The sequence below is a fragment of the Natator depressus genome, chromosome 5, assembly GCF_965152275.1.
Source record: "Natator depressus isolate rNatDep1 chromosome 5, rNatDep2.hap1, whole genome shotgun sequence".
Taxonomy (NCBI): domain Eukaryota; kingdom Metazoa; phylum Chordata; order Testudines; family Cheloniidae; genus Natator; species Natator depressus.
This window is the reverse complement of record NC_134238.1, coordinates 88,770,215-88,793,479: the sequence shown is the minus strand read 5'-3', so window position 1 is coordinate 88,793,479 and position 23,265 is coordinate 88,770,215. Positions and strand designations below refer to the sequence as shown.

The following is a 23,265-nucleotide window of genomic DNA, read 5'->3' as shown; positions in this document are numbered from 1 at the left end:
CTGTAGCTCAAATTTAAGACAACATTTTGAAGGGCTCAACCCAGGCATGAATAAACAAAACACGTCACCCATCTGAAAAGTATTAGGTTTAGCTATACCAGGACACACGAAGAGGAAGAAAAGGTCAGATGTACAAAGGTATATAGACACCTAAAATTGAAGACAGGCACTTTTGAAAAATCCAATGAGGCACCTAAGTTTATGTCTACACTGCAATAAAAAACCTGCAGCACTAAGTCACGGAGCCTAGGTCAGCTGACTCAGGCTTGCAGGGTTTGAGCTGCAGGGCTAAAAATTGCAGTTTCCATGTTCAGGCTGCAACCTGAGCTCTGAGACGACCCTCCCCCCGGCCTGTGCACAGCAATTTTATAGCCTTGCAGGCTGAGCTGCAGGAGCAGCTGTGGCCATGCTGTGGGTCTTTTATCACAGTGAAGATGTACCCTGAGTGAGTTAGCTTCCCAATTGGCAAAAAGAAAAGGAGTACTTGTGGCACCTCAGAGATTAACAAATTGGGACTTACATGACTAACCTGCTGAAGTGCTTTCATAAAGCCTGCTAGGCCCTACACCTGCATCTTTAGGAACCTAAAGACATCTGTACATCTGACCCTAAGTTTTTAATTCTCTCTCTCTCTCATACATTTTATGAAACTTTCTATAAATAAGAATAGGTTATTTTCAAATGAAGCGCTTGAAACCACACAGACATTGCACTTAAAATGAAGGCATCATAAAGTAGGCAAATGCCTAGATGGGTGTACTGGTACTAAATCCATAATTACACAGTGTTGTGGAGCTCCACAATTGCTACTGGATAAGGGGAGAGTTTTACACCCTTCAAGATAATCTATGGTGGGTGGGGAAAGGTAACAAAGAATCAGCTATGCAGCTATATATTAGTGATCTAACAACATGTTTTATAATGGTCCCGGAAAAACCCAACTACACACGCAACAACAAGGGAAGGTTATGAAATGCACCACGCACACAGGGAGGAAGCGCAGAGTCAAAGTACAGGACGGGATCTGCCCACGAGGCTGACCTGTCAAACCGCCGCTGCTTCCTGGCAGGGTGCGCCCGCCTTTGGGTTTCCTCTCCGCCCCCGCCGGACCTCACGGGCTCCAGCAAGGACCGGGGACACGCCAGCCCCGCTCGCACCGGGCGGCCCTGTCCCAGACACTCGCGCTGCGAACTGCCGACCCCGCGAGGCCGCCAGACCAGGCCGGCAGCGAGGGGGGCCCGCGGCCCCCGGGCAGCCGGTCCCCGCAGCGCTCAGGAACTCAGGGGCCCGGCCCCTCCTCCTGTGCCTGCCCCGGCACGGGGTTCCCCGGAGACTCCCAGGAGCCGCGGGGCAGCGAGACAGGCCGGGCGGCAGGTGGTGGGGGGAGGGGGGAAGTAGGAACATAGGACCTGGGGGGCGGGAGAAGCAGCTCCCCAGTCACCGCGGGGGGTGGGGGTGGGGGTGGGGGGAGGTGTCAGGCTCGCGCGCCCGGAAGCCCAGCGGTCGTGGGAAAGGCCCGGGGGAGGCTCCGCCGCCGCGGCCCCGGGAAGGACACTCACCCTCGGCCCTTCCGGTTATTGCTCCCTCTTCATTGTGCCGACTCGAGGCGGAAGCGCCTGAAGCCCTGCAGAAACCCGTCCGGGCAGCCCTTCCGGAAACCCTCCCCCATTCCGTCATCGCGCACCTTCCCCTACCCGGCGCGTAGCGATGACGTCACACTCCGGCCGCCATGACACCGGAGGCAAACTAGAACGCATTGCCCTGTGCCCATGGACAACAGGAGAGGACGGGGTTGAGGGGCGGAATGGCCTCCTCGGTGGTCCGAGCCACGGTCCGGGCCGTGAGCAAGAGGAAGATACAGGCCACCCGGGCCGCCCTTACTCTGGTGAGTAACGCGGGGGGTTGCGCTGCGCCCGCGACGGCTGTTAGCCCCGGGGCCAGGTCCGTGGGGCCGCGGCGGGGCGGTGAGCGGAGCCCGTTTCCGGCGGGCGGGGGGTCGCTTCTCCGGGCGATGGCTGTGCAGCCCCCTCCCGTGGTGAAGGGCGGTTCCATGGCCCGGCCTGCGCAGCGCTCCCGCGGGGGCGGTGAGGGAGCAAATGACCGGAGCCCCCCCCCCCGCCCGGCCGCGCTGTTCGCCTGCGGGCTCGGCCAGGCGCTCTCGGTTGGGTCGCTGGTGAGAGCTGGGGCGCGCGCGGTGGGATGAATCCTGGGTCGCCGACTGTCGAGGTTTCATTGCGAGGTTGGCGATATTTGATGCTTTTCGGAAAGCCCCTGCTCCTGGAATCACGAGATTACACGAGACTCTTGGCTTTCACTTACCTTTAAAGGAGCCTTCACCTCTCGGGGTTAGGCAGGAAAGCTTGAACGGGGCAAGTGAACGCACGGTAAGGGCTCAGGAACCAGAAGAGACACAAAAAGATCCCTGTGTAGAAATACACTCACAAGCACAAGTGTATGTTTCCAACCTCCAATTTCAAACCAGTCTTGTGATTTTTACGAGACTGACTCACTATTTTGAATGTTTGGAGTTGGCAAAATTGTTACCTCCAGTTACAATTCAAGAATCTCTCGCTGATGCCACCTACTCAGCCGTAGAGGGATGTCGCCTGTGCTCTGGCTGAGATATTACAGTGTGTTAACAAGGGGGCATGGGAAGAAGCTGTGGTGCTGATAAGTCAACTGTACCAATGTTCACACACATCCACCCTGTGTTTCTCTCTACCCATCTGCACAAGTACAATCAAGGTTCTTTTAATCCATGATTGCCCTATCGAAATGTACCTCTCAAGTGGCCCGTGGCTTACATGGCACTTTACGTTAAGGGTACTTTCCTTGTGCTGTGTGCTACTAAGGCCCCCATTGGACTGCTTGTAATGTGTTTGCATAAGTACCTGTAAATAGGTAAGATTTATACTTATGACCACCCGTTGCTTTTTTTCTTTTGATGTCATGTCAGAAAAGATCTCTATGGCATGTCATCATCTAAAAAGGCTCAGAAAAGGGCACTGACATGAGCAGGCACACTTGTGAATGAGGGGACTTCTGATACAAGGACTAGTTTCTTTAGAAAAGACGAGTAAGAAGACCAATGATAGAAATGAAAGAGACAGGGGCCTACTTAGATGTTCTTATGTATCCTTCCCCCCACAGTATATAGGGTAAAAAGAAAAGGAGTACTTGTGGCACCTTAGAGACTAACCAATTTATTTGAGCATAAGCTTTCGTGAGCTACAGCTCACTTCATCGGATGCATACTGTGGAAAGTGTAGAAGATCTTTTTATACACACAAAGCATGAAAAAATACCTCCCCCCACCCCACTCTCCTGCTGGTAATAGCTTATCAAAAGTGACCACTCTCCTTACAATGTGTATGATAATCAAGGTGGGCCATTTCCAGCACAAATCCAGGGTTTAACAAGAACGTCTGAGGAAGGGGGGGGAGGGGGTTGGTCAAACTGGACAGTCTCTACGTAAAAGAATAAATGGACACAAATCAGATGTCAAGAATTATAACGTTCATAAACCAGTCGGAGAACACTTCAATCTCTCTGGTCACGCGATTACAGATATGAAAGTTGAGATATTACAATAAAAAAACTTCAAAACCAGACTCCAACGAGAGACTGTTGAATTGGAATTCATTTGCAAATTGGATACAATTAACTTAGGCTTCGATAGAGACTGGGAGTGGCTAAGTCATTATGCAAGGTAACCTATTTCCCCTTGTTTTCCTAACCCCCCCTCCCCCCCTTTCTCAGACGTTCTTGTTAAACCCTGGATTTGTGCTGGAAATGGCACAACTTGATTATCATACACATTGTAAGGAGAGTGATCGCTTTCGATAAGCTATTACCAGCAGGAGAGTGGGGTGGGGGGAGGTATTTTTTTCATGCTTTGTGTGTATAAAAAGATCTTCTACACTTTCCACAGTATGCATCCGATGAAGTGAGCTGTAGCTCACGAAAGCTTATGCTCAAATAAATTGGTTAGTCTCTAAGGTGCCACAAGTACTCCTTTTCTTTTTGCGAATACAGACTAACACGGCTGTTACTCTGAAACCAGTATATAGGGTGGCACTTGATGGATAAAAAAAAAAAGAAAAGTTAGGACCTAATTCTCCCCTCCATTGCCCATTCTGTCTCTCTCGTTCATGGCGTCTGCAGACCAATATTCGAGTAATATAATTGTAGGTCCGTCAGCCATTTCCCAGTCTCCTCAGAAAGTGAAAGATGACCTTCATGCAGTCCCTGCTGTGAAGTGATAAACCGTGACTAACGTCATCAAACTGGCCACTAAACTTTGACTGTCAACCTCCCAGTCAAAAGAGCAACAAAATAAGCACACAGACAAAGTGCTCATTCTAAAACAGGGCTTGTATGCAGATAATCGAGTGTAGAAATTGGCCTTCAAAATTGACAAAAGGAGTATGATTATTAAATTACATGCTTAACTTGTAGAACTCACATGCCACAGGCTATTATTGAGGCTACTTGATCAGTAAGACTTATAATTGGACACTTGTAAATTAAAGGGGGAAACTATATTAACATCTGAAGTGTTGCTTCTCCAAAAATAAAGAAATACAAAATTAGTAGGGCTGGCAAGCAATTAAAAACGTTAATTGTGATTAGTCTCACGATTTAAAAAATTAATGTCGATTAATTGCGTGATTGATCGCACTGTTAATAGTAGAATACCATTTATTGAAATATTTTTGGATGTTTTCTACATTTTCAAATATATTGATTTCAGTTACAACACAGAACACAAAGTGTACAGTGCTCGCTTTATATTTATTTTTGATTACAAATATGTGTGCTTTAAAAAACAAAAGAAATATTTTTCAATTCACCTCAATCAAGTACTGTAATACAATCTCTTTATCGTTAAACTTGAACTTACAAATAACTGCATTCAGAAATAAAACAATGTTAAACTTTGGAACCTACAAGTCTATTCAATCCTACTTCTTGTTCAGTCAGTCAGCCAAACAAGTTTGGTTGCATTTGTAGGAGATAATGCTGCTCGCTTCTTGTTTACAATGTCACTTGAAAGTGAGAACAGGCGTTCACATGGCGCTGTTGTGGCCGGTGTCGCAATGTGCCAGATGCGTTAAAGATTCATATGTCCTTTCATGCTTCAACCACCATTCCAAAAGCAGTGCATCCATGCTAATGAGGAGTTCTGCTCAATCACCGTCCAAAGCACTGCAGACTGACACATGTTCACGTTTATCATCTGAGTCGGATGCCACCAGCAGACAGTTGATTTTCTTTTTTGGTGGTTCGCGTTGTGTAGTTTCCGTATTGGAGTGTTGTTTTTTTAAGACTTCTGCAAGCATGCTCCACACCTCGTCTCTCTCATATTTTGGAAGGCACTTCAGGTTCTTAAACCTTGGGTCGAGTGCTGTAGCTATCTTTAGAAATCTCACATTGGTACCTTCTTTGCATTTTGTCAAATCTGCAGTGAAAGGGTTCTTAAAATGAACACGTCCTGAGTCGTCATCTGAGACTGCTATAACATGAAATATATAGCAGAATGCGGGTAAAAAGACTCTCCCCCAAGAAGTTCAGTCACAAATTTAATTAACGCATTATTTGTTTAACGAGCGTCATCAGCATGGAAGCGTGTCCTCTGGAATGGTGGCCGAAGCATGAAGGGGCATACGAGCGTTTAGTATATTTGGCACGTAAATACCTTGCGATGACGGCTACAGTAGTGCCATATGAATGCCTGTTCTCGCTTTCAGGTGACTTTTGAAATAAGAAGCAGGCAGCATTATCTCCCGTAAATGTAAACAAACTTCTTTGTCTTAGTGATTGGCTGAACAAGAAGTAGGACTAGTGGGACTTGTAGGCTCTAAAGTTTGACGTAGTGTTGTTTTTGAGTGCAGTTACGGAACAAAAAAAAATCTACATTTGTAAGTTGCACTTTCACAATCAAGAGATTACATCTCATACAATACCATAATGCATTGACAAATACTATTTCTTTTGTTTCTCATTTTACAGTGCAAATATTTGTAATAATAAATAATAATATAAAGTGAGCACTGTACGCTTTTGTATTCTGTGTTGTAATTGAAATCAATATATTTGAAAATGTAGTAAAACATCCAAAAATATTTAATAAATTTCAGTTGGTATTTTATTGTGTCTGAGGTGGTTGCTGGATCTTGAGGTAATGTGGTGATCCGTGGGTTTCTTGTGTAATGTCGTTTGTAGGGTTCCACTGTTGAAGCTAATGATGGTGTACAGGAAGTTGATGCTGGTGTGGGGAATGATGTGGGAGTGTTGATGCTGATGTGGGAGTGTTCTTGAGAGAGATGGATGGATGGATGGTGGTGGTTGAAGTTGCGGTGGAAACCTGAAGGAGTTTAGGTCTTCTGTCCAGACGATGAAAATATTATCAATCTATCTCGGGTACATCGCTGGTTTCATGATTGATGATCTTGCACTCATAACCGTACGTCTCTCTTTTTTGTAGGTTTGTTTTTTTAAATTAAAATAAAAAACTTCTAGTGGTTATCTGTGACCGTTACTGGCAAGAATATAATATGAATCCAAAGGACTGTTGGGGCATAAACTGATTTCCAGCTCGGGTCAAGAAATTTCCCTTCAGCATATAAATTAACCTTGAAAAATTAGTCAGAAGACTTATCTGAATAGCTGCCAACACTCCAAGTGCATACAGGATTTGGGGGACAGGCTTGGAAGGAATTGATTAAAAATTCACAGATTAGAGATGTAATAGCTTTACCCCTCAAAACTAAGACACAAATGGTTTTAACTTCAGAACTCCTCAGTGCACGATCTGCTCGCTTGGGCTGTGTGCTGAGATCAGGACATGAGACTTAGTTGATGATTTTGTCCGATTCAGAAGGAAAACTGCATCAGAGTACAGTTATTTCGACTTGAGAAGGTTATCGTCACAACTATAAAAGCAAGATTTTTTTTTTTTTTTAATTTTGATTTATTTATTTATTTTTAATGAAAACTAAACTTCTGTAGAAACTGCCCCCTATTTTCACCATGGAAATTTCCTGCTCACCATTGATAAGTGAGAGAATGCATTTGTCAGTTTTGGCTTTATTATGGTAGATTTATACCATTATGAGGGCTTATATTTTCCTTTGCATTAGCTGTCAGTCTTCACTGTGGGAGACATGCTACTGATGTGTTTCCTCTCTGGTATTGCAATTCCTGTGTTTCCCTGGTGATTGAACATCAGACAACTTGCAGGTATACAAAGTAGACTTCTTTGATGGCTTTATTTGTTTCTGAAGCCAGTTCTCTGGCACCTAGACCTTGATAAGACAGATTTGTGCAGAGCCAGAGTCTGGCTAGCTTCTCATAGAAACACTGTCAGATTAAAGATCATAGTTTAAACACAAGAAAACTTATTTTGTTATCTTTAACTGAAAGCATTTCAAAAGTCTCAGTCTCGCGATCTATTTAGTTCTTCTGACGTTTCACTCAGACTGGGCAGTGAAGGCATACTAACGTTTTCTGGGTTTTATGCACTTGCACGATATTGCAGATATGGTTGCAAAGTTAACAAAAAAAAAAATATTGTGACAAACTTTTCTTGAGAAGTTTCTCAATTTTCAGTATTGTATTTTTCAAAAAGAGAATTTAAATTTTAGTCCCAAACTTCCTGTGATGTATTCATTTATTATCTACAAATGTGTTGTCTGTCTGGTGGGAGGCAGGGGGCTATTCGATCCCCTTTACATTATGGTTTCAGCTTGTGGTGAAGTTAATTTATAAACTGCCCTTTTCAGTAAATCCTCATGTGCATTAACCAGGTTAATTCTATGAGACCTTGTCTACGCTAAAGGGAAAAGTCGATCTAAGCTGCACAGTTTGAGTTACATGAATAGCGTAACTCAAATCGACGTAGCGTAGATCTACTTACCGTGGGGTCCACACAACACGACGTTGACGGGAGAATGATCGGCGGTCGATTTAGCGGGTCTTCCTTAGACCCGTTAATCAACCGCTGATGCATCGATCGCCGCAGCATAGATCCTCCGGTAAGTGTAGACAAGCCCTGAATCTACGTCTGACAGACAGGGTAAAATTGTGCAATTTAGGGTGTTAATTGTGGTTTGTAACTGAAAAACACAACAAGTTGAATGGCTAGTTTATACTCTCGCTAGTGACACCGATGCGAGAGGTGGACTTCTAATGTGCGGGAGGAGAAGCTGAACTGAAAACTTGAAAGCTGTGAAGCTGGAATGAAACAGTGCTTTTATTTGCAATGGACAGTAGAAGCAGTAAGAGACTGAATATTATTCAGAACTGTTAACATTTTTCAAAGCAGGGAAAAGTTAATAAAATCTCTTTATTTTTCAGACTCCGTCAGCTGTACATAAGATCAAACAGCTTCTTAAAGATAAACCTGAGCACGTAAGTACAAATGGAAGGCATTCTTGTACGCTATTCTAATAGTTTTAGCTTACCTTATGGAGAGCACTCTTAATTAGTATTATACTAGCAGCTGTCCTGTGAAGTACTTGTGATCAGTGTACAACAATGCAGCTTGAAACAATCACTGTGGACGCTATATAGACACGAGATCTTCCTTTTTTTTTTTTTTTTTTAATAAATGCGTTTATCCAACAAGCTTTATTTTCATGTACAAAAATCAATGAGGTGGCGGGAAATGACTATAATGACAATAAGTCAACTGTCATAATCTTTGAGACAGATTAAACTCCAGCATGCTTTCCTTAAAGGTTTAACAAGATTTTAATGTATGTCCGTACTACCACTTTAATGAAACTAGTCTAATCTGTTGATGCTAGTAAGGTAACGATTTCCTCGTATGACCAGAGATCTCCAACTATTGATGTGAAGGTATTCTTCAAATAATTTTATGAAACTTTTGAATTTCTCAAAGCAGGTTATTTTGTTGTGAAGTATGTTATGTCCTTATAATGTTGCCCCTTCTGACCTGAGGGTTAGCCAGTATTTGGGGTCTTGCTTGTTTCCGTTAGGAGAAGACATTGATGCTACTCGTCAGGTATTTCTTTGGTGTGATCCTGTTTATTTACAAGAATGTACACACAGTCCTGTTTCTCTGAACACAGTAAAAACAAACAGCAAGTGTTTTCCTTACTCAGAGATCCAAGTCTGCTCCAACAAGTACTATGCCCAAAAGAAAGTCTGTCTCTTATTTTCTTACCAGGGCCACTCTCACGACTACTTCTCTCACTTTCTGTTTATCACACACACAACTACAACTTGTCAAGTCCCTCGTCCCTGTGTTTGTAACTAGTCCCAAGAAACCCTCTTAGCCCACATGGTTTAGCTTCTGATCGACTTTGCCACGTGGCCATTGCCTTGGGTGGTGGCCTGCTTGTTTCCAGCTATCGCTACATATGGGGCATTTAATTGTTATATGCCTGTCAGTTTTTACAAGGTCTGTGATTGTCATAAATTAAAGATCTTGTTGGTGGCAGCCATTAACACTGTCCAACACAATAATTATACAGATCATTTCCTTTCCTCCCTTATTCATAATTATGTAGTAAAGATTTTATGTGTAGCGTACAATGTGGCTGTTTGGAATAGACAGCGTCACTGTGCAGAGTGTTTTCTGGTCCACATGTCCCTGGCAACTTCTCCTCAACTGTTGTTTATGCAGATGTTCTTTTTGGTCTGATCTACGTATAGTTAGTGGTTAGAATATATTGACTGAATTATGAGTCAGTATGGCTTGCTGGGTCAATGTAGAGCAGATGTTAAAAATGGGAAGGGCTGAGTGGTAATATGGCTAATGAAAATTGCAATCCATGGAACTTTTTAGTATATTGTGAAATAGAGGTTATCTCCACTAAGCAGCATAGCAATGCTGTGAAAATGTAGCTGTATTTGGCTCAGCCTCAAACTTGCCAGCATTACATAAATTGTTTCAATTGCTCCTACAATGAGGAGAAGTAAGCGCCGGCCTGCAACTCATTGCAACAGGCATAGAGAAGATCCTGTACTACGATTTTTACTGGGCGGGATGAGAGCCGGGTGAGAGAATTTGGAATGCAGCACATTAAGCTCTAGAACTGGCTTGCTTTCTGTGGTGAGTGTGTGTTCAAGTTTGTAAAGTGCTGTGGACGGACAGTACTGTATAAAGATAAACTGTCTCATTTGAAGTTATAAAACCATTTGGCTTTGAAGCAAGATTTTCTCATCCAAACTGTTTATAAGGCCAAACGCCTACAAGGGTGCCAACAGTTTTATTATTGAATTACATTAGAACGCTATTTTTACACACTGTAGGTCTTTGTCCACAATAGGAACACTCATATGTGTAGCTTTCCACTATTGCAGCACTGCGTGTGATAGCAAAAGTAGACGGGAAGTTGTAGTGTAGGCAGGGCTTAGGCTAACCCTGACAATATGATGGTAGAAGTGCCTCTGCTCCGTTGACATTTTCACCACTATTACAGCCACTCGTGTAGAATTATAGGTCTCAATTGTACCGGTGTACTGCATAGGAGTTAGGCTTCAGTTTGAGTATATATTATGCATTTTATAACTTAAAAGTTCGGACTCACTTTTCTAGTCAGTCTGTACCAAGAAAGAAAGAAACCCAAAACATTTCGGCTCTTCAGTCTTAAAATGAATTCCTCCTAATTTTAACCCTAGATGACAGGGGGAAAACATTGAGTGGTAGCTATCGAGTTGATTCGTTCACTGAGTTTCCAACTCTCTGCTGGCACACTATAAATTTAAATAAAAGTGACTAAAACGCTCTTATATTTCAGGTAGGTGTGAAAGTTGGAGTCCGTACAAGGGGGTGTAATGGACTTTCGTACACGTTAGAATATACAAAAACAAAAGGCAACTCCGATGAAGAAGTAGTTCAAGATGGTGAGTGGTTTATTTGTTCTTATCTATTTGAAGCAGTAAAAAGGAGGGGAGGGCAGGTGCAGAATAACTTGATTACTAAACTTCCAAACTATAATGGAGTAGAGACAGGCTAGAATTTGCTAGCTGCATGAAGTTACTAAGAGAAATCCTTGGATACCCTAGTAGGAATTGCTGTTGCTGTCCCTTTAGATTCCATTGTAAAAGTACCCACTTGTTAAAACTTCCTGGATTAAATTTAAATACTGCAGCACAGAGGGTACAAATTGCATCCTTTTTCCTCCCCACCATATGTCCAGGCGGTACCATGGGTTGGACTTCTCCAAGAGCTGGGAGGCTATGTTTACATCTGGTGGTGGGGTGGCAGCTTTAAGTTAAGGCTCGGGTATCCGGATCCTCCTTGTGAAGGTTGCTTAGTGGAGCACATCCTCCAGCAGGCTCTGGTCACAAGCACTTCTTTGTCAGCACAGCCTACTTCTTTTGGCTAACCTTGGAGGCTCCAGGCCCCTGGGGTTGCTGCATCCCTGGGTTAGATTGATATACACTGGCACAGAATATGCTAAAATGAAACAAAGGACCTTCCAAAAACCACTGCTTTTATATAAACTAATGGCTTCTCGTCTTTGGCTTATAATTATTGGTATTGTTTTTTATTTCTTCATCTACAAAGCCAAATTGGCTTACTAAAATGAGCAATCATAAATAGTCTATAAATCAAAACTGCAGTCTTAATGTTCAACATCCTGCAGCCTGTGAAACTTCTGTTTGCTATTGGAAAAGGCAGGATTTCCAGGTGTTAAGACTTCAGAAGCACTAATTCCTAGCCCTGATCGTTTGTAGTATATTGGATGGATCTTACACCTCCCACTAGTACAGAACTAAATAGTGCTAGTAATTCAGCTTCACCCACATAACTTTGGCAAGGGGAAGGATAGTCCATTTGAGAAGGAAATAAGAAAATATTTTTGAGGCAGGTTTTCTTTAAAAAGTCAGCTGCTTGAAAGCAGCCCGGAGCTTTGGACTGTTAGTAATGCCAATAGAAATGGATTAATGAACATAATTCATAGACATCAAGGTCAGAAGGGTTCATTGTGATCATCTAGTCTGACCTCCTGTGTAACACGGGCCATAGAACTTCCCCAAAATAATTCCTACATCATATGTCCTTTTAAAAAAAATCCAGTCTTGATTTAACAATTGTCAGTGACAGTGAATCCACCATGGCCCTTTAAGTTGTTCCAAGGGTTAATTACTCTCACTATTAAAAATTTACATCTTATTTTCAGTCTGTGGGAGTGTCAAAGCTGCACTTTATTGCACAGTTACACAATTACGTTGGTATGACCCCTCATGAAGTGTAAATAAATATACCATAATATCAGTACTTAACCATTTACAGATAGCAAGCGATAGTCCAGATAGCCCTGGCTGGGATGATTTAATGGGGGATTGGTCCTGCTTTGAGCAGGGGGTTGGACTAGATGACCTCCTGAGGTCCCTTCCAACCCTGATATTCTATGATTCTAATCTCAACTTGAGTTCTGTAGCAGAGGCAAGAAAAGGATGAATATCGTGAAAGAAGCAAGAAAATGCAACAATAATTACATTGTCAGACTTCAGTTTTTAGCTTCATTTTATATCCTCGTTATCTACCAGATTGTACTGTAATACAAGAAGAGTTCAAAATGAGCAAAACCTTTGTCAGATTACATAACAGTTGTTTTGTGTTTGTCCCATTCTAGGAGTCAGAGTGTTTATTGAAAAGAAAGCACAGCTGACACTTCTAGGAACTGAAATGGACTATGTAGAAGACAAACTATCCAGTGAATTTGTCTTCAATAACCCAAACATCAAAGGAACATGTGGCTGTGGAGAAAGCTTTAACATTTGAAATCTCAGGAGTATTACCTTGGCTTTTAACACCATGAAACACTTCTTCATGACTTTCTAACGCTGTCACATTTCTTCCAGGTTTTTAGGCTTTGTAAAATGTGTCTGCGTTTCAAGGAAAATAAAGTGAATGCATTTGGGAAATGTAACCTGTGTGTTAAATTTCAGCACTGGTATATTTATTCAGTCATTTGGGGTGAATTGGGCTCTGGATGGTCAGAACAGCAAGGTGCACTAGCACTTCTGTGTTTTCATATGTGAAGGGAAATAAATCTCAATATTTCTCCTTTTCTTGTCATTTCCCTCTCCTTCACCCCTGCCAGCCACCCAAAAAGTGTTCTCTGAGAACACACGGCCTGTGCATTCTGCTTTAATTAGAAGAAAACTATAAGACTGTATATGCATGAATAGGCTTCAGAATTAACTTACCTTCTTTTGTGTGTGTTTTCTTTTTAAATGAGTGTATGTATCTGACAGAGGTTTCCAATGTCTTCACCCCTTGATACTTTGAGCATGGCTTTACTGGTGATCTGTTCTCCAAGGAAAATTAATAAGCTCTAAAAGGGAGGAAATCTTGCCTCCTTGTGCTCAAATTTTCATGTTATGTCACCAACCGTGGCTATATCTTGGAATGAGCTAATTCAAGTCTCCAAAGTTGTGCTCACCCTTGCATTTTGAGTTATCTGATTCCCTATATAAATGTTTTCCTTTCCTTGTAGCAAGCACAATCTCCTTGCTGCAGCCAGGAAGACAAGCGGTGTGGTGTTCAAAAATAATGTTGCATCTTCAACTGTTTGAATGTTAAGGCAGAATGTGCTCAGGCCTCCTTTTCCCACACCCCATATTTCTGTCTTTGTCCCCAGTTGACCAAGACAACAAAATTCCTAAACTGCTTCCAACCCAGGTCCTCGCTTTTTGCAGTACATGTATGTATTCCCCCTATGCTGTCTGGTCACCCAACAAGGAAATTGTTTTATAATGGTGGAAGGAATTTTGTCACTTTCCTGTGGTCATACTCATGACTGACTTTCTGTCACAGCTTGAATCTCATTGGTAACTTGAGTAGATGTTAGGTTTTCCTGTGTAAAGTTGACTCTAAATTCTGTTCAACAGTTGTTTGGGGTGAAGGTAACTTTATAAAAGGTAAATTTCACTGTAGTTTAAAAAACACTTCAGAATCTTTGTTTTTATACAAGTCATAATGAAATTAGTTCTTTTGTGAAACTGACACTGGCATTAATTTAAAGGAAGACAAAACTTATTGCTTGGAAGAAGCCATTTGCTTTGATAGAAAGAAACTAGTTTAATCCCCCTCTCGCTCATTAAGATCCTTCTGGCTACGCACCAATCTTCCCAACTTGTATCATTCTTCAGCACCTCCTCCCCAGCTACTCAGGCATCAGTAAACATCTCTCCAGGCTTTCCGGAAAGCCAGGGTAATTCTAGTGGCTAGGAATGCACCAAGCCACTCCTGCAGCTTGCAGGAGTAGAGGGGGAAGAAGCTATTGTTACTAGAGCAGTTGAGCTGAAAGTTTGCCAAAAAGAGTGGGGGGTGGGGGGGAGACGGCGGTGGAAGGGAGCTCACAAGGAATACCTGAATGCTGTCTTTAAATAACAAAGGAGTTTGAGTCGGGGAAGGAGATGGGACTGAATAAGGCATAAAGCGTGGAGAGTGACTATCCAGGGTTGAATTCATTCTGGAGAGCTGTTTATTGGTACTTGAGAGGGAGAACTGTGGACTGTTACTTGTTGAGGGAGTGGAAATGTGGCTAGAACTGGCTGAGGGAGGAGGAGATAAAACTATGGCATCCTCCCTGCAGTAGTCAGCACAGCCCACAAAGCACAGCCCACAATAATAGAAGGTTGAAGCTTCCACATGTATTGCTTAATTAATATTCATACTTGAATTTTAATTTTGTAATGTATGCAATTTTGATGTAAAAACACTGGAGTTTTCATTTATCAACTCTCATACACAAATAGTTGCTTTATTATATAGTAGTTATAGAACAGTAATAAAGTAGATGGGGAAAACCTGACAACAAGCTCAGTAGATTTGAATTTTTATTGCCACAGTCCTCCATTCTTGCCAAAAAATAATCAAGTCTATGTGGATTTGTAGCGCTAATGTCTAAAGTAGTCCAAATGAGAGACTAATTCTCACATTTGTAAATCTGTTCCTTACTGGAAAGTTTAAAAAAAAGAATGTAACTGGTGGTTGGTAAAAGTGCTATCCTTGTATTCACTCTAACTCTGTTTTTGAGTTCTTGCGGGCTTTTGCATATTCATGGATTTGTGTATATGCTCTGTGAGTGAAAGTTTACACTTCAATATTCTGTGAAATAGTCTCTGAAGAGAGTTGTCATATTTACTAAAGCACCTAACGCACAATCAATTAAAGTACATTTATGTAAATGCTAGTAACTTATGTATGAATATAGTTTTTGTTAATCAGTCCATCTATAATGTGTGCAATACTGTATGTAGAGTTTTCAGCTGTAATAAATAACTGCCTGTTGGCAAACATTAAATACTCGTGTCTTGCACAAACTATAACAAATGAGCACTTCAGGGTCATACAAGTAGCTCAGTTATAGCATAACGTATGGCTTGTAAACTGATGTTCACAGAGGAATATTCACTTCATGTTTTCTAAGTACTAATAACACTGGAAAAATACAGTAGGTATGTAATTGTCAGTTTTAAGTATAAAAATGAAAATATTTTGCTTGTCAATATACGTACATTGAAGTCGTTTTTATACCTTAACGGGAAAAGTAGGGTGATAGAGTAGTTAACGTTTTTTGTTAAACTGTTCAGCTTTCTCTCTTGAGGCTGAAATTCAAGCAGCCAGATGTTCATTTTTAAAATGTCTACCTGCCAAATACACATATCATAGATTCCTCTAAGAGGAGGAAAAGATTGTGTGTTGGTATAAAGGTTTTATTTACGTGAGTTTGCAGTGTCTGCGTGACTCCCAAGTGGGAGAAATCATGAATTATCCAGGTCATCCCAAAGAAGTGCTAGTAAAATCTTTATCTACACCAGGGGTGGGCAAACTACGGCATGGGGGCTGCATCCGGCCCTTCAGATGTTTTAATACAGGCCTTTAGCTGCTGCCGGGGAGCGGTGTCTGGGGCTTGCCCCGCTGTGTGCTGTGGCTACTGGAAACAGTGGCATGTTCCCTCTCCAGCTTGTATATGTAGGGGCAGCCAGGGGTGCTCCGCACGCTGCCCCTGACCCAAGCGCTACCCCCGCAGCTCCCATTGGCTGGGAACTGAGGGTAATGGGAGCTGCAGGGATGGTGCCTGTGGACAGGGCAGCGTGCAGAGCTGCCTGGTCGTGCCTTCATGTAGGATCAGGAGGGAATATGCCACTGCTTGAGGTGAGTGCCACCCAGAGTCTGCACCCCTGACCCACTTGCGGGCCCCAGCCCTGATCCCCCTCCTGCCCTCTGAATGCCTTGGTCCCATCCTGGAGCACCCTCCTCCATACCCAGCCCCACCCCAGAGCCTGCACCCATAGCCAGAGCCTTCATCCCCTCCCGCACCCCAACCCCCAATTTCATGAGCATTCATGGCCTGCCATACAATTTCCATAACCAGATGTGGCCCTCGGGCCAAAAAGTTTGCCCACCCCTAATCTACACACACACCACATTGTATTTTCTTATGCTGAGTTTTAGAAAGTATTCCGCTTTTTATTATCCTTCCACCTGTAGTGGCCACCTTACCATGTACGGACTTCTGAGTGACAGGAGAAATTAGGAGAAATACATTTTTGTAAATCCATTTGTCATTTATTTTAAAGTTCAGTATCTCATGATGCAGGAAGGGTACATTCAAGTGTTTTATATAATTAGGGAGTCTGGAATTCCAGCAGGTGTCTTCTAGCTCTGCCAGCTGTAAGTACAGGATCTTAACACAGTTTCTTGCTCAGCACTGACTATAGCAAGTCACTTTACCAGATTTGCCCTTTGCGGAATGTCAGGGCATGTTCTTTTGGGGGAAGAGAAATAGCTGTTTGAAAGCAGTTAATAAATTTGGTATGTTAATAGTCCAAGATGGATTAATGGGGAAGAGTGTACATGAGCTCAAAGGTGCAAAATGAAAGTGGTTAATCCCAGGGCTTTAGAAAGAAAGGAACACAGTACATGGATATAGTCACCCTACCGTGTAATGCTCTTTTCCTTGCTGGAATTAAGGCTCATCTAGCACATATCACTTCTGGTTACATTCTTTCACTTTTTTTTTTTAAGTTGCCACTTCACCAATGAGAGTACTACAAATTTGTAAAAGTATTTCTTCTATTTTGGTTATCTGACCACAGAGTAATCTCATTCCTTGTGCTATAGTATTTTTTAATGACACTGCATTTTATACAGTCACCTCTGACGGGTTTACTGAATGAGAGCTCCTTACCTTAGGGGAATAAACTGGTAATGTATGTACTTAGATGATTTTTTTGTTCCTGAAAGGCATTAACAAGAATTCTTGAAAATATGTCGGTGTTTTAAAATAACAATGTACAAGGCATATTGGTTAGAGATGGGTAAAGACCAAGTGGATTTTAACGAAGCTGCTGTACTTTGGTGATTTGGGTGGTTAGCAATCAACATTCATAGTCATGTTCTCAAAGGAAAAGTTTAATGAAATTATATTCCCTGTACTCCATGGAATATAGTATTAGGGAGTTTTGTAACTCTTAGAAATTTGAATTCTAGCTTTTGCATTGTTTTTCTTGTCTAGTGTGTGCTATGATGGTTTATACCATTGCATACATTGAGAAATCATATTGTAATAATCTGATAGTAACTGAGTCAAATTTGAGTCCTAATGTGCAAATTAAGACAAATACAGTGATTTTTGTGATGTATACAAGGAAGAGTGGAAGCTACACTGATTCAGACTTCAAATTCTCCTTCCTCTCCATGGCATTCTGTAGCTGTATTGCCCTGATTAATAAAAGTCCATTAGAGTCAGTGCAGAAATGTCACTACCCCAGTGGGAGCTCTGGGAAAAATAGATTCTTCTTTGAGTAGTGTCCCTGTGGGTGTCCACTTTAGATGTCGGTGTGTCCCTGCATTGGAGATCACAGATTTTTGGTAGCAGTGCTTGGTCAGGGCACACGTGCACAGTAGTCATCTAAAGGGGCCATTGGCGCCTCATCGAGTGCACGCACGACCCAACCCTTCAGTTCAGTCTTTACCGCAGAGCTCTGTGAATGAATTCTGAAGTAGAGGGGAAGAGGGTGGGTAGTGGAGCTGCCACAGTGGGACGCATCTCAAAGAACCATTGTTACTACACAGGATGAGTAACTTCCTCTTCTTCTTCTAATAGTGTCCCTGTGCGTGTTCCACTTTATGTGTCTGTAGAGCAGTGCCCTTCTGTGGATGGTAGGGGCTTCAGAATTGTACATGTGGTGGCAGAGAGCACGGTAAGACCTATAGCATCTGACATAGAGCATTGAATAATGGCATAGTGTTTTGCAAAGGTGTGCTCTGATGCCCAGGTGGCAGCCCTGCATATATCTAATAGAGGGACATTGTTTAGGAAGGCTATAGATGTAGACATGGCACAGGTAGAATGGGATCGGATGATTTGTCAAGTTGTCAAGATACAACTGTTTTCCAGTAGTGGCTTTAGGCTGATTCTAGCTACATATCCAAGGGTCCACCACACGAGTACCAAAGTTACCCACACTTAACCCACCAGCTACAGCACCACCGGGCCACTTACAGGTGGGCAGAGAGCTGGATAGGACCCTGAAATTCTCACTTTTCATAGAAGCTCACTGGCCCTGCTGCTCGTGAATTATATCTTGGTTCATATTTATGACTGAATTTGAGAAATTAGTTATTCTCACTAGATGGCAGCAGATTCAAATGCATTTGAAAAAACATTACCCAAAAAACCGGTCCATCAGTTTCTCTTTACAAAGAAGTTCTCCTGTCTTGCGAAATTTCTCTTTATTCTTCCTCTTCATACATCCTAGACACAGAAGCCATTATGTATTTTCTTGACAGAGAAATTAGCAGTACAGTAGCGGATTACCATCATTCCTTTAAAAAGAACCCTACAGCTTCATTATTTGATATTTTCTTGAGAACTGTTGTGTATCTATGGCAACATTGTAAGTTAAATCACTTTGGAAATAAGTGGCCCCACACTAATCTCACTCATACTGGTATAAATGAGGACAAACTCCCCCAAAATCTGTGGAGTTACTTTGGTGAAACACTGGAGTAAGGGAGGTTAGAAACAGGCCCCAAAACTACTTTGAAGTACCTTTATTTGTGAGCATCTAAAATTCACCTTTTCTTACTCTTCTTTTCCCCATTTAATCTTTCTACAAGAGTAGTTATGTTCAGAGGCAGGCAGAATATTTTTCACACAAACAACAAAGAGCTTCCGTGGGTTGATAAAAACTTACATCAGTGTAAATCAGAGGTAATGCCAATAAAGTCAAAGACATTATACTTCTCTGTGACCAAGATATGGGTGCTATTGGAACATGCGCTAGGTTGCTGCTGGGCTTAACAGCTGGTCTTCTGAATGTTCCAACCAATCAGTTAGTATAGCCAGTCAGGCAGCCAATTACACACCAGCTGGGCTTGTTAGGTAGCCCAGAGATTGGCTCTGCTGCAGGGTCTGAGGTAGAGCCAGTTTGGAAGCAGGGCCTGATTCTTGACAATGCTGTTAACACTGGTGTGAGAGAACAAAACTGGCCCTCTAAATCCTACACTCAGGCACCAGAACACTAGGCTCCTGTGCGATAAACAAAGTTGGGGGATAGCTCCCTTTGATGGACACCCAGCCAGCCAGTTAGCTATAAAATCCCTCTTGGTAGCTGTTCTCTACTTGCTTTACCTGTAAAGGATTAAAAAGTCCCCCAAGTAAAGGGCAAAAAAAGAGTGGGCACCTGACCAAAAGAGCCAATGGGAAAGCTACAACTTTTTAAAATGGGGAAAGAAACTTTCCCTTTGTCTGGTTTCAGAGTAGCAGCCGTGTTAGTCTGTATCCGCAAAAAGAAAAGGAGGACTTGTGGCACCTTAGAGACTAACAAATTTATTTGAGCATAAGCTTTCATGAGCTACAGCTCACTTCATCGGATGCATGCAGTGGAAAATACAGTGGGGAGATTTTATATACACAGAGAACATGAAACAATGGGTATTACCATACACACTGGAACGAGAGTGATCAGGTAAGGTGAGCTACTACCAGCAGGAGAGAAAAAAAGCCTTTTGTAGTGATAATCAAGATGGGCCATTTCCAGCAGTTGACAAGAACGTGGGGGGGAGGGGGGGAGGGAAATGGGGAAATAGTTTTAGTTTGTGTAATGACACATCCACTCCCAGTCTTTATTCAAGCCTAATGTAATGGTGTCCAGTTTGCCTGTTGCTCCCCGAGAAAGAGGGGAACAGAGGGCAGCAGGAATGCTGTGTAAAGCTTAAGCCAGGTATGATCATAAATCATCAGATCATACCTAGAACTACTTATATGAACTCCAAATGTGTATGTAGATCAGAATGTTTAGCTAGACACGATCAGGATTATTTCTGTTTGTTTATTTTTAAGGCTTGTGCATCTCCTCTGTGCTAATCCCTGATGCTTTTGTAACCTTTAAGCTGAACCCCCAAGAAAGCTATTTTGGGTGCTTAATTTTTGTAATTGTTTCTTTTAAGATCTAGTAAAAAGCCTGAGTTCCAGATGGATTGTTTTCCTTTTTGTTTTTAATAAAGTTTACCCTTTTTAAGAACAGGATTGGCTTTTTGGTGTCCTAAGAGATTTGTGCAAGCAGCTCTGTAGCCCCTCTATACCTTGTGGGGAAGAATCCTCCCCTCCCTGTCCAGCTAGTCAAGGTGGAGGCTGACATGTGGGTTTAGCCCTTCAGCTTCCAGTGTCCATCAAAGGGAGCTATCTCCCCACTTTGTTTATCACAGCCGGATTCTCTACTTTCTTGCACCTTCTGTTGCACATTTACAGCTGTGCCAAGTGAGTGTGAAATGCTACCATTCTGAGCTGCAACTCTTTACATCCACTTTGTTTCACTCATTTTGCTTAGGTGTAAATGACCACACAAGGTGCAAAGCAGTGGAGCATCACACCTACAATCTCCATCTCAGGCCTTGTCTACGCTGTACTGCTAGAGTTATAGTGGCAAACCTTCCCCTCCCCCAGTGGGGACACAGCTTAGAATGCTTTTGCTGGTATAACGTATTCCAGTACACCAAATGAAAAAAGCTACACTGATTTTTTTGCTGGTATAACTACACTAAGGCTTTTGCCAGCATAGCTATGTCAGTTAGCTGCTAACTGACATAGCTATGCCAGCACATCTTTTAAGCATAGACCAGCCCCAAGTCTCTGTATTCCCCTGTGATGGGATAATGAATTCTGGGTGTGACAGTATTCTGGGGCAGCAATCCAGGACATGTGCTCACCTCATAAAAATCTACCTCTCCTACTCTTACAGCAACCAGAAGGTTTTGATGAGGTTGCTGATGTTATGGAAATTATTAAGTAATAATCTCCTACACCCCACTGATTCCTAACTAGTCAGCTAACTGGAACATTTTATTACTGTTTGATTATATTGGATAGTTTTACAATCCCCATGTGTGCTCCATTTGCTAGGTCACCTAATTTCTCAAACACCATCATCCTAAATTAGAAATGCAGAATATAACAGCTAATCACTTTAATGGTGGTAGGAGGAGTATATATAATTTTACTATTGACTGATTTATTTTTAGCTTTCAGAAAAAAATTTAAATTGTAAAAGTGTTAAAATAAAATGTAAATTATAAATATATTATATATATATATATATATATTGTGTGTATATATCTAGCTATCTCGAGATAGATATAATAGGCCAGATCCTCAGCTGATGGAGCCAGTGAGGTCAGTGGTGGAGAGGCACTACCAAACACAATTCAGGACACGAGTCCATTGGACAAGAGGATCCTCTGGTGCAAGCAGCTCTGTAGCCCCTCCATACCTTGTGGGGAGGAATCCTCCCATCCCTGTCCAGCTAGTCAAGGTGGGGGCTGACACGTGGATTTAACCCTTCAGCTTCCAGTAGTGTCACCACAGTATTTTGTAGGGCTGTATAAATCTTTGGCTTCATTAAAAATCAAAAAGTAGCCCACTGGATCTCCCAGTGTATCCTGTTTTATCTTAGGGAGCATGATGGATAACCAATTGAACATGAGCACCCCATGTGATGCAGTTGCTGAGAGAGCTAACAAAATCCTTGAACCTATAAGCAGGGGAATGTCAAGTGGGGGCTGAGGGGTGGTGGTATTATTTCTGTATACAGGATTAGTGAGACCATTAATGAATATTGTATCTAGGTCTGGTGTCCACATTTCAAAAAAGATGCTGCAAAATGGACAGGGTTCGGAAAAGAGCTATAAGAATGATTTACAGTGTGGAAAACATGCTTTATTATTACAAATGTAAGAAGCTCAGTCTACTTAGTTTATCCAAGGGAAGAGGTGACTTAATAATGGGGAAGAGATTTATAGAAGTTAAAGGCTTTTTAATTTAGCAGTGTAGTGGCTGAACCCTTGCAGTAGGGGGCATGGCTGAGAATAAGAGGGCATAGCTATGGCTATTGCCAGCTGCCAAAATGACTCTGGGGGCATGTGCAGATAAATGTAAGCAAGAATACCTCAAGGATGCGCTGATTTCTCCTAAGGATCAGACTAGACCACATCTAGTTCCAGAATCTGGGGTCTGAAAAGATGGCATAAAGTAACTGCTCTGCAATTTATGTTACAGGTAGCCTGTGCAATGGAGTAAGGCCTTGTGTGGCTGTATAATACTATTGGTCTATAAAGAAGAAGATAATGCTGGGCAAGAGAAAGGGGCACAAAATATATTAGAGAGGTCACCAAGGCTTTGTGTCTGCAGCAAACAGACAGCAAGACAAGAGAGATAAAGCCCCAGGAAACATGCAAAGTGAGGTACAAGGCCTTTGGAGCAGAAGGAAGCAGGCTGGTACTTGAATTAGAGAGAGCAGAGAGTTGGATCCTAACAATGCAAAAGGAGAACTCGAGAGAGAAAAAGACCTGGAAGCAGAGAATGAGAGAGGAAAAAAAGGCATATGGAACACTGGTGAGCAAAGTTGTTTTTGGCTGAATTTTCCCTTTCTAGCCCATATATTCTCAGGAGAGCAGTTGACATCAGAAAATTTGGATTTAGTCCCAGTGAGCATTAAACACATGGCACTGGCTTTTAAGAAAATTTTAACACCATTATTTGATGTTTTTTCCAAATGTTGAATCTGCATGATTCCTTTGTGAAAAATTGACTCTATTTCTACTACAGGACCACAACCCAGCAGAAAACCAATTACTTACAATAGACAAACAAGTGATTGTATTTTAACATATATGCCTAAAACAATCATCATCATCATAGTACTGTATATCCAGTGTTAGGAATGTTATGTTAATTTATCTATTTATAAGTATATAAAATGGCATATATG

General features: G+C 42.1%; 2 protein-coding genes across 5 annotated transcripts in view; one reads left to right on the top strand and one right to left on the bottom strand.

The window, feature by feature from the left end:
• The window catches only part of LOC141987639 (terminal uridylyltransferase 7-like), a 44,574-nt gene extending 42,894 nt beyond the window's left edge, over positions 1–1,680 (bottom strand). For 3 of the 4 annotated variants that reach the window (XR_012639593.1, XM_074953164.1, XM_074953163.1), the window contains exon 1: positions 1,560–1,680. The gene's annotated coding sequence lies outside the window, so the exon portion shown is untranslated. Of the gene's footprint in view, positions 1–1,041; positions 1,188–1,559 lie in introns of those variants that run through there. The other variant, XR_012639594.1, reaches the window with a different exon arrangement.
• Positions 1,681–1,693: 13 nt separating this feature from the next.
• LOC141987640 (iron-sulfur cluster assembly 1 homolog, mitochondrial) lies at positions 1,694–13,996 on the top strand. Its single transcript, XM_074953165.1, has 4 exons — positions 1,694–1,885; positions 8,359–8,412; positions 10,770–10,875; positions 12,615–13,996. Exons 1-4 carry the CDS (start codon positions 1,805–1,807, stop codon positions 12,761–12,763), a joined length of 390 nt encoding a protein of 129 aa, XP_074809266.1. The 5' UTR covers positions 1,694–1,804; the 3' UTR covers positions 12,764–13,996.
• Positions 13,997–23,265: the final 9,269 nt, after the last annotated feature.